Source organism: Bombus bifarius, unplaced genomic scaffold (assembly GCF_011952205.1).
Source record: "Bombus bifarius isolate JDL3187 unplaced genomic scaffold, Bbif_JDL3187 scf7180000009275, whole genome shotgun sequence".
Classification (NCBI taxonomy): Eukaryota; Metazoa; Arthropoda; class Insecta; order Hymenoptera; family Apidae; genus Bombus; species Bombus bifarius.
In genome coordinates, this window is record NW_022885009.1 from 112,453 (window position 1) to 123,349 (window position 10,897).

General features: G+C 34.5%; 1 protein-coding gene across 3 annotated transcripts; it reads left to right on the forward strand.

The window, feature by feature from the left end:
- The first annotated feature begins 1,246 nt into the window (after positions 1-1,246).
- LOC117214940 (SPARC-like) lies at positions 1,247-10,729 on the forward strand. 3 transcript variants are annotated; one of them, XM_033461315.1, is made up of 6 exons: positions 1,247-1,431; positions 6,804-6,886; positions 7,129-7,344; positions 7,886-8,107; positions 8,915-9,265; positions 10,074-10,729. In XM_033461315.1, the coding sequence occupies exons 2-6, from the start codon at positions 6,812-6,814 to the stop codon at positions 10,131-10,133; spliced, it is 924 nt and encodes a 307-aa protein (XP_033317206.1). In that variant the 5' UTR covers positions 1,247-1,431; positions 6,804-6,811; the 3' UTR covers positions 10,134-10,729. The 3 variants fall into 3 exon arrangements, with proteins under 3 accessions (XP_033317206.1, XP_033317207.1, XP_033317208.1); XM_033461316.1 differs by lacking the exon at positions 1,247-1,431 and adding an exon at positions 6,298-6,442; XM_033461317.1 differs by lacking the exon at positions 1,247-1,431 and adding an exon at positions 6,353-6,371.
- The last annotated feature ends 168 nt before the right edge of the window (positions 10,730-10,897 follow it).

A 10,897-nucleotide genomic window follows, 5' to 3' on the forward strand; every position in this document is an offset into this window, starting at 1 on the left:
ATCACGAACAAAAGTGTTGGCACACTCCTTAGAACCGAATAATTTTTTTTAGGTTAGACCACACGACTTTTTTGACGAGTTAGGAAGAATCTCGTAACCAACGAGATGACGCGAAACAAATTTTTTGAAAAAATTGCAGACGGTCAGAATCGCGGGAAAAATAGTAAAAGTCACTTCTTACAAGTTTCTTATCTGAAACTGTAACGAAGGTTTAAAAACTGAGATAAGCACGCTTTGTAGATCTATGTTAGTTATATATGTACTGACAATTTTATCGAAACCGGTTAATGTTGCTATGAGCTACAGACGTATAAAAACGATGAAAATTGCTGTTTCAGATTTTTCAGAAAATTCAGATTTTCGACCTGTAACTAATAAATCCATATTCTTGTTCATCTTTCGACGCCTGTTACTCAAACAGTCAAATTTTCAGCATACGTACAGCTGGCATAATTCTTCAAAATGTGTTGTTTAAATTGTGCATACAAACCTAAATAAAGACGCGCAGAAAGCTGCAACTTTCCTAAAATCTTTCTTACCCGTCACCTAGTAAACTAGTCCCAACTCCTCAGAAGAAAACAAAATTCAGCTACTTTGGTCGAATTAAAAAAAGTTTTTCTACCTTAGAGAGTGTGCCAATACCTTAGTTCGTGACTATGTAACTAACAAAAAAAATTGGTGTACGGACTAAACAGACACCTTAAACATGTAATAATTGTTAAAGGTAATCCCACCGAATATCGAAGCTTATCGCCGTAATTAGATAATTAAATATTTAAATATTTGCTCGGCTCCTGCAAAATACATACTTTCACATACAAAAGTCTTCGTAAATAGCTTTCATCTACATCTATTTTCAGATTAGTTTTGAGATCTACCAACATAATCGTAACAGCCTCGCTTCGCTACGATGTTAATAAAGCAAATAAAAAATAAAGCAAACGCGTGACGGATCCGTATCGAACGTAAAGATTTTCTACGAGGATCGGAATATTTTTACGAGCCGCCGTATACTGCTACATAGAAGCTCGATGGAATCGAGCAGAACTTGAATCGAACGTTATCCGGTTGAAGATTATTCGAAAAAGAAACTTCGAGGCCTGCCGGTTACGTATGTACGGGACATTACGTTGCGTAATTGTTCGGGTAGGAGGGACTCGGTTCCACAGCGAGAAGAGGAACGAGAAGCAGTGCATATGGCAGAAAGATCAAACGGGGGTGTCGGAAGAAAGAAAAACGATGAGGTCATCTCTGGTTGTTTGGCGTGAGTCCGCGAGCTCGGATAGTCTCTGCTGGTCGTTCCTCCGCGCACTGCCCGCAGTCAGTACCGGTCCAGCGACCGATTTGGAGGGCTCTTTTGAACGTTCCCAAAAACGGCCGGAGAAAGGACAGAAAGATAACGCCGGCAACAAGGGAAAGGAACGATACGAGGTAAATAACATGTCCGTACTATAGCGCGGACAGGTGTGCGCTTGCTGCGACCGCTTTACGGTTTGCGGGCATATGTACGCGAATCCGTCGCGATTACACGCCCCTTTTTAAAATAACTTGCGCTCGATTGCTGCTCAATAACAGATGTGAAATTTTACCTTCTCGATTTTCGCGAATTATCGCAGATGATATTCAAGCAGCAGGAATTCCATTGCAACTATATCGCGCTTTATCGGTCGCTTTGTCTATAAACTATGGTCGTTAAACTATGAAAGTTGAAGATGTATTTGTAAAAATAAATATTTAGCGCTCCTTTGGATTTATAGAGGAAAGAGGCTTAAGGTAATGTGAGTTCGGTTATTGTCGAGTGCAGAGCCTTTGTGATTTCGTTTTTCTAATTCTCGCGGATTATTAATGTGAGAAATACTCGAGGCGTGGTTAGGTAATTCTATTTGATTTTGGTGTTCGTAATTAACGGTGAAATAATTCTATTTGGTTTTGAGGTAATCGCGTATGATGTCGAAGAGATATTAATAGAAATAATCGTAAAATCAATATTAAGTGAACGTGTACTTAATATTATTTAAATGGAAGTTATCTTTGGAAGTTATCGTAGACAAAAGAGTATATAATACGAATTGACGATGAATTGAAAATATATAAGAGATCTTGGTAATTTGATCACATCACGTTATGATGTTTTCTGACATCAATTGATTACGTTATACTATTAAGAAAAAGAAGAGCTAATCTAAGTTGATACAACTATCGCAGACGAATAGATACATTTGCATTTTGGTGTGCTATACATAGATGATCTGTAGTTTCTTATACTGTTGATAACAGTTCTCTTTCAAACATCTTCGAATGATAAATTTTCATTCATTTAATAAAATATTAAGATATAATATAATATTTCAAGATATAAAATACATATACAAATACGAAATATATGTATATATTTATGAATACATATAAATGAATACATATGAAATAAGATATCGTTAAGTTAATTAAAAAATTAACGATTAGTTCTGCTACGTTATATGAATTATTGCAACAGATATATCCGAATTTCGAAATAACACAAAATATGAAAAATATATACTCTCTATCATACGTTGTATGCTGAGATCGTAGGTTTGGTATCTCGATATGCGATATATCCGATTAGACATTAACCGCTCTACTCGTGAAATTTAATTCTTCCCATTAAATTCTTGCTTCAAAATTATAGAAACGTAAATTCGCGTTTTACTTTGCACTCTACATTTTATATTACATTACATTAAAATACACATATTCGAAACGAGACATTAGGAACGAGATACTCAACTGACGGGAAAGTTATAAAAATCCTGTGATTCGATTTAAACAACGAATAAAACATTTTAAGAATTACGCTTTCTTATTTAAAACAATGTTATTTTGCGTATGTATCAACTTCCTTACACGGAAGTGTCACTAATTATCTAATTAAGCTCACCGACCAGGAAGTGAAGTCAAATCTTTTTATAATTTAACAGATAAATACGCTTTATTGTTTCTATAACACAAGCGGCAATTACATGTATACTTTATCTGAAAATATACTTGGTAAACGTATTAATAGTGGGCGTTTGTCGCAACTGGTTTATCTTGTCGCGAACACCACGGAAATTGTGCTTTTTAGAACGGAAATTCAACATCCTTCTTCCGAAAAAAAACAAGATACTGCGAGGATATTCGACGTTGTCACGCTTGTAATTCTATCGAACATCCTTACAATCTTTTCTCTGCGATTTGTTTTTCAGCGACGTAACCTAACCCCAATCTTCGCGCGCTCGTAATTTATTAACCGATCGTGTAAGCCGTAATCTGAAACAACTATATTTCGAACGTTACGTAATTTACATGCATCCTATTTAGAATTTCGCACACAGAGCCACAAATATGTGCGGGGTACAGAAAGACCCGATCTCGAATTTCTGCAGTATCATGGAACGTGATATCTAAATCTATTCCACGAAGGTCAGCGAAAACACAGAGTTCGTACTGGAACGACTCACAGTGGTTAAGGACGAGCTTCGTTATCACTTCGTTCTACCGTCTTCTTTGGAAAGCTTCCTCTTTTATCACTGTTAAGATACCGCGTTGGTAATAGGACACGAAACAGTATCGCGTCTTCGACATGTAAGTCGTCGTTATTTGGTAGGGTTTGTATATCGTAGCTGGGAATTTTGTTAAGAAGACAATGCGGTAATATGGTTCTTCGGGCTTCGAGTGACGACGATTACGTACGCGGGTTCGTGGGCGCCGATCAGAGAAGCGATAAAAACCGGGTCATCCGCGATTCCTACAGTCGCCTCCACGTTTCATAAGCCGTAACGTGCTGGTTCGCGTTTCTGTCGCGACATACTTGCGACAAACTCCCACTCTACCAGAGGTTCAACAATATTTTTGCAATATTTTAACCACACTGCGGTTTTTGAAAAAGAAAAAAAGAGAAATGTTTGCCGTTTTAACAAAAATTGCGACGAAAAATCATCGAGTAACGATTACTTCATTTTTTTCTCCTTTAAACTCGAGGAAGTTAATAAGAGTAAAATACGATTGAAATTTTAAAAAAATCGCGTCGAATATCCGCTCGGAATTGGCACTTGGAATAATGTTACTTTTCTTAACGAAATAGCTTCTTGAAACTATTTTTAATTTTAAGAAACTTAGATTAGGACGCCCTAGAGCGTTTACATGATACGCAGGGTACGGTTATGCTGTAGAGCTAACGCGATTTCGTAGAAGAAAGTAGCGATACGTTTCTTCGAGGAATTGAAGTCTCTTGCGCAGAACGTTCCGAGCACCATCGGTTTTGATTATAAAAACAAAGCCACTATACTGGTTCTTCTTAATCTAAGTATTCCATTTAGCATCTTTTTATTTTTCAAAATACCTTGAAATATTCGAAAAGTTGTATCTTTTATCTTCCAAGTAAATATAGCTTCAACTATTTCCAAATAGTAATATTATACAAATTATTACGAAATAGCGATTAAATATTTTAAATCAAATCAAGGGAAACAAAGATGGCACAAAGAGAATGATATAAAAGTTCAGATTTCTTCAGTTTCGAAAATGATGACATTGTAACATAGAACAGAGACTAAGAAAAAGAAAAACAACATCTGTAGAATTTAAGAATGTACATATGTAACGTTGACTTTTCTTTACACTTTTCTTAAAGAAAGAAGAGGGTACACTTGCCGTAGATTTGAAGTATATTCGCTTATAGTTTCCTAATAGTAACTGACATTTTAATACACGACAGAGACTAAGAAAAAGAAGAAAAACGTATAAATTGTTAAGTGATACATATGTTTTTGTATAATTTAGCGATGTACATATGTTGACTTAACAATGTACATATGTATTGCTTAACAATTTTCATATGTAACGTTGAATTTCTTTCCGCCTCTTTTTTAAAGAAGGAGAAAAAAGTACATTTAACGTAGATTTAAGGTATACTAATTTCCTAAAAGTAACTGACGTTTTAATACACGACAGGGACTAAGAAAAAGAATACAAATATGTATATCACTTAACAAGGTACGTATGTAACGTTGAATTTGTTTTCCCTTTTTTGTTAAAGAAAAAAAGGTATACTTACCGTAGATTTAAAACATACTCGCTCATAGCATACTAATAGTAACTGACATTTTAATACACGACAGAGACTAAAAGAAAGAATAAAAATATATATGTCACTTAACAAGGTACGGATGTAACGTTGAATTTCTTCTTCCTTTTTTTTTTTTTTTTTTTTTTTTTTTTAGAGGAAAAGAAGAAAGCTACATTTAACGTAGATTCGAAGAATACTCATAGTTTCTTTATTAAGATACTGGTTGTACTGTATTATGTTCAAAATCTAGGTTGAGGAGAGAAACAGAGAATTCGAAGAAACAGCTGATGTAACACGTGTAACGATAGCCCTACATATTTAACGATTCTGTTTAACGGAAATTTCATGCTGCAAATGTAATCAAACCGACTGAACCTTACGCATAAACCAAGCTATATTTAGCCAGTTAACCCGCTAGGGAAGCTAGGGAAACGTGTTTTAATTTGTAGCTGTAAATGATCGTACAAGGACTCTGCGATCACATTTTACATACACTTTATCACTATTTTTTATTACAATCTGTTAAAGATGATTTAGTACGTTTTTAGAAAAATGCAATAATATCATTTAAGTCACAAATTGGTTTACACGTGCTAAAGCGAAACACGTATACAAAAATAAAAGCAGAGTTATCTTTTCTTAAACAAACTTTACGATTCTGTATTAGACATTTAATTTCTCCACGTGTTTTTCCAATGGTAATTATTTATTTTTGCACAATTAATCAATTAATATGAGATAATAAATCCATAATAATAAAATAATCTGAGCGAAATGTAATTTACAATTGCTCTGTTTTTAATTCTCTATTTTTAATAAGGGTGCAACGCAACTTGTAAATTAAATAGCGTTTTCAATATTCTTCATGACAAATTTAAATCAATACTTTTTATAAAATAGTATTAAAAAATAGTATTTTATAAAATAGTAGTAAAAAATTCTACGAATAAAACGACATGAATTCGAAGAAGCAAGGTGTTGTTTTAAAATCGTAAAATAATTTTTTAAAAATAATTCTCTGGCGAACAGAAGGATATTAGTTGGAAGAATTACGAAGCTGCTTTGAAATCACAAAACATTTCGAATTAAACGAAGATCTTTCAAATAGAAGTAGGCGTTGTCATACTTGGTTGATGAGTTCAACGCGACCTTCGTTTCTCGTCATCAATTCAAACTAATAAAGACAACCGCATAAATAGGTTTTATCATCCGCATTTGTCGTACGACGTATTTACGAGCGTAAGAAATCGGGCAAGAGAATTGCGTGCTCGCAATACGCATTCGGGTAGTTACGAACATTTGTAAAGAATTGTGATTTCCGAGTATCTGGGTTATCGCTTCGTTGCTCCTATTAAGGTCTCAGAGATTTATCGTTGGACACGTTGCTTGACCCAAACGGGATCGGTTGTATCGAGCACGTTATACATATTTTGTTGGACATTTTTTAAATTAGACCACCAGTAGAATCCTGCACGAACGATCTTCTGTCGAAAAATCTGCTTCGATCGCGTTAGAATAATAAACCTTCACCGCGCAAGAACTTTATGAAACGGCGATGTGAATAACAGAAATCCGCTCTTTCCTTATGTCTTTCGAATACCATCGTAGCTGCCAACGCGTTAAGCGATAAAAAAAGAGAGAAGAAAATTCACATTATTTTAAATATATGTATTTTAAGCTCACACGCACATGTTGAACGATCGATTGTTTGTCGCAGAGATCGCAATGCGGACGAAACTGCAGTTCCTTTTATTTGCGTTGCTGTTAGTGTCCCTTTTGGTGGACGTCTCAGCCCAACAAGTAAGTTGATCAGAAGATATATAAAAATTAAGTATACAGATACGAATTATTACAGTATTACAATTATCTCTTTAAATGTAAATATTCAAACGACGAACTTGTAACAAATTTATACACAACATGTTGGATAATTTAAGGTAAATCACGACAGAGTTTATTTCACGGGGACCGATACTCATAAAATTAGAAAATTATAATAACACGAATTAATAACATGGCCTATTACGATTATCGATTCTTAGCGACGAAAAAAACATCGCCGTCGCACAACCACGACGGAAGCCACCGTTCAAGATGAGGTCATGAACATGCTTGAGGCTGATGAAATAGCCGAGGCAGCGGAGGATGCTGAGGTCACCGTCGAAGATGGCAGAAACGAGGTTGGATCGAAGCCTCAGAGCTTGCTCCGTATGGATCCGTGCATGGATAAACACTGTGGCGCAGGACGAGTTTGCAAGGTTTGTCAGAGACCGAAATCGCATGTTATTACCACGATGCGTACAATTCTTCAACAATTCTTCTGTATTTTTGTCATTACCCAAATCACCGTAAATCGACTATGTTCGGCTCTCAATTATTCAATTTTATAACATGTATTTGTTACGATTGTTTACAATCGCAAGCGTCTAAAAACGCAGAAGTACGAAAAGTGCTCCGCCAGACAGTAGGTCCATTAAATCCTTTCGCTTTGTAAGAATATATCTTTTTCAAAGATATAAGAATTATTTGAAATATTCGAAGATTCGCTCGAGATACTTCTGTGTAATATTCTGTCTAAAAATGTATCTCTCGCGAATCCGCTTCGCTATCGGCCTTTGAGAATCTTCTATTCAACTCGTGGAATTCAGTACGCAAACTATAAAAGATGATGTTGGTTAAAAATTTTTGAATAAAGGTTGGTAAGATTTCGTACTGCGTTCGTTTGGAACGTTCCATTTACGTTCGAACGTTCTATCCAACAAAGAAATTCGTTAGTTGTAAGGATTACGATCGTTTCAGGCTATCGACGAAGACACCGCCGAGTGTGTTTGCGTTGAGGTATGCGACGAAGAGGTCGATCCTAGGCGAAAAGTTTGCACTAATCACAATGAAACTTTCGGAAGCGATTGCGAGGTCTACCAGGCGCGTTGTTTCTGCGACTCCGGCGACGCCAGATGCAGAAACGCCGAGAAGTATCAACACGTTCACGTTGTATACTTCGGTGAATGCCGAGAGATGCCTGTAAGTACTTACCATCGTCACCGACGAGTTCGGATACGTTAAATTTCTATAAAGAATATAATACAAAGCACACGATACGAAGAACAAATTCGTATCGTTTGTGGTACACGCTGCGCTTAAATCGAAAAAGTCGAATATCTTTCTCATAAATCTTAACAAGCGTTCATTGGTATTGGTAAAGTATCTGCTACAGTTATCACTGGCTGATATAACGGAATGCTATTCATGAATAGAAGTGTATCTTATCTATCGTGTATTATTGTTATTCTTGTCCCATAGAAATGATTTCATTGTAATTTTATATCTGTCCTTGCGTTCATGTAACGCCATTTCGTTAGATTACTTCATCGTATAATTAAACGGGAATGTGTTCATGACTTTGTTATGAAACAAAGATTAGTACATAGATATATAAACTTAACGATTTTCGGAAATTTTAACTAAATTTGCACGTAAAGATACGTAGCGTAACTGAATAAACATCGGATAAATTACGATTAAAATATTTTATTTGTGAAATACAAAACGAAAGTTGCAATAGTTTGTACGGTTATTTATGAGAAACATGAAATTTTCGATGATTATATTTGTAATGCTTTAATTTAAATTATAATAAATATATTTATAAAAGTAAATTTTAATTATAATATAAATTTATTTATGGATGACTATATATGTATATTGTAGTTTAGTAATTAAACAGTGCAACATGGAATTAGTAAAAATTAAAAAAAATAGTTCGAAGACGGGTGAATTAATTGTATTCTTATAGTTTCGTTCTAACGTCGACCGTTTGCCGCGTTGCAGGAGTGCAAAAAGGAAGACATGGCTGACTTCCCAAGGCGAATGCGAGACTGGCTGTTTAATATCATGAGAGATCTTGCTGATCGTCAAGAATTACCATCGCATTATCTGAAAATGCAACGGGAAGCTGAAACAAATCATACATTGCGTTGGACTAACGCCGCTATCTGGAAATGGTGCGACTTAGATGGTCACCCTCATGACAGAGCTGTTTCCAGGCATGAACTTTTCCCCATTAAAGCACCTTTGATGGCTCTCGAGCATTGTATTGCACCGTTCCTCGACTCCTGCGACAGAGACAACGACCATAAAATTACCCTTATCGAGTGGGGCAAATGTTTAGAACTTAACGAGGTAACGATCCCTGATATTTATAAATGAATAATTTTAAGTTATTAATTAGTAATTAGTATTAATTATAAAGTAATTTATAATATTAATTAGTTAGTAATTTGAAACGAATATACTCCCATACACATGAATAAATTTTGGAATGCAATGATTACAAATTATTAAATCTTAATTATTAAAACTTCTAATGATATTACATGGAAAACAATGATATTACATGTTAATTTTAATTATAATAATTATACATTTTATAATAGAGGAATTGATATACCTTATCTGTTTAAAGAATACGAGTATTATGATATTAAATTTTATAATTGCTAGAGAGTTAATCAATTTTAAAAATTTCATAGATACTGGTAAACAATATATTATACAGATGAAGTATAATGTACATATGTTATGTACAATAACAAGATTTTTAAATAGTTCTCATATAGCAAACTTAACCTTCTAAATTAATTTTAAAGAAACTTTTATTTTATATATTTTATACACTTTTGAATAATTGTCAATAAGGTTTTTATATTGTGATACAACCTTCCTTTAAACTCTCACTGTCTACTCGTTTAAAATAATTTTTACTCTTTTACATATACCGTTATCCATTATAATATTTTGAAACAAATAAACAGAAGTGAACATTGGAATAAGAATTTAACTATCCATATAATTAAGATAAAACAACTAATGATATTATTCAGTGTTATATGTTACTTAGAAGTCTGTGAAATGCTGCTTGTTTTATCTATCTGCTAAAACATTTCGATCTGTAATAGTACTGTTGAAATGATATTGATTCGAATTGCAGGAGGATTTGGAGGATAAGTGCGACGAACTGGCCGAAACAAAGAAGTCCGAGCAATACTAACTACAGACAAGTTCGAATGATAAGCGGTAGTGGTTACGACGGAATAAATGAACGGAAGGAACAAAAAGGAGGGTAAACACACGACGTATAGTACCAATGAAAGGGCGAGGAATGAGAAAAATGGCGGGAAAAGTTGCAAGTAAAGCGCACGCAACAGTGCGCATGTCTGCGCAGAGACTCGTCGATATTGCAACCCATCCGTGATGGTCGTGCCAACCGCAGTTTTAGACAGTGCTCTCTAATAATATAGAGATGTGTACGTTAGGGACTCTACTCGCGTTATTTCCACAATAATTCTTTAAAAACCTGGGAACTGTTTATTGTCATATGATGGTTCAAATAGAAACGCGATACACCTGCTCGTTTCCTCTCCCTGTAGTATAATCTTGATATTATCCTCGTAGCAACAACGTACGTATTTTCTATATATACACATATATACATACATACCTTTTGTATAAATTTATTATGTGACTGCCTTTCTATCAATAAAGAGTGATACAGTTTCTTTCGTCTGCACAATACTAATCCATTACATACTATGCTTCACGGTGTCAACTGTTAAAATCGAAGGAAATACATGTTGATTATTTTTACAGGAATAATTTAATTTGTGCCTTTACTGCATAACGCGAACAACAAAATATTAATACTATTTTATATTATGTGTTTGTGTAGATATTTCTTCATCATGTTTTATTCTATTCAGTTGTGTTCAATGATAACACGCTCCTATGTTTGATAATTTAATTATAAAAATATGA

What these genes read in the sequence shown, in the direction of transcription:
- LOC117214940 (XM_033461315.1), top strand. Translation starts at nt 6,812, where the DNA reads ATGCGGACGAAACTGCAGTTCCTTTTATTTGCGTTGCTGTTAGTGTCC. An exon ending in GTGAATGCCGAGAGATGCCT is followed by an intron (nt 8,108 to 8,914) that starts GTAAGTACTTAC and finishes GCCGCGTTGCAG; the next exon opens with GAGTGCAAAAAGGAAGACAT. An exon ending in AATGTTTAGAACTTAACGAG is followed by an intron (nt 9,266 to 10,073) that starts GTAACGATCCCT and finishes TTCGAATTGCAG; the next exon opens with GAGGATTTGGAGGATAAGTG.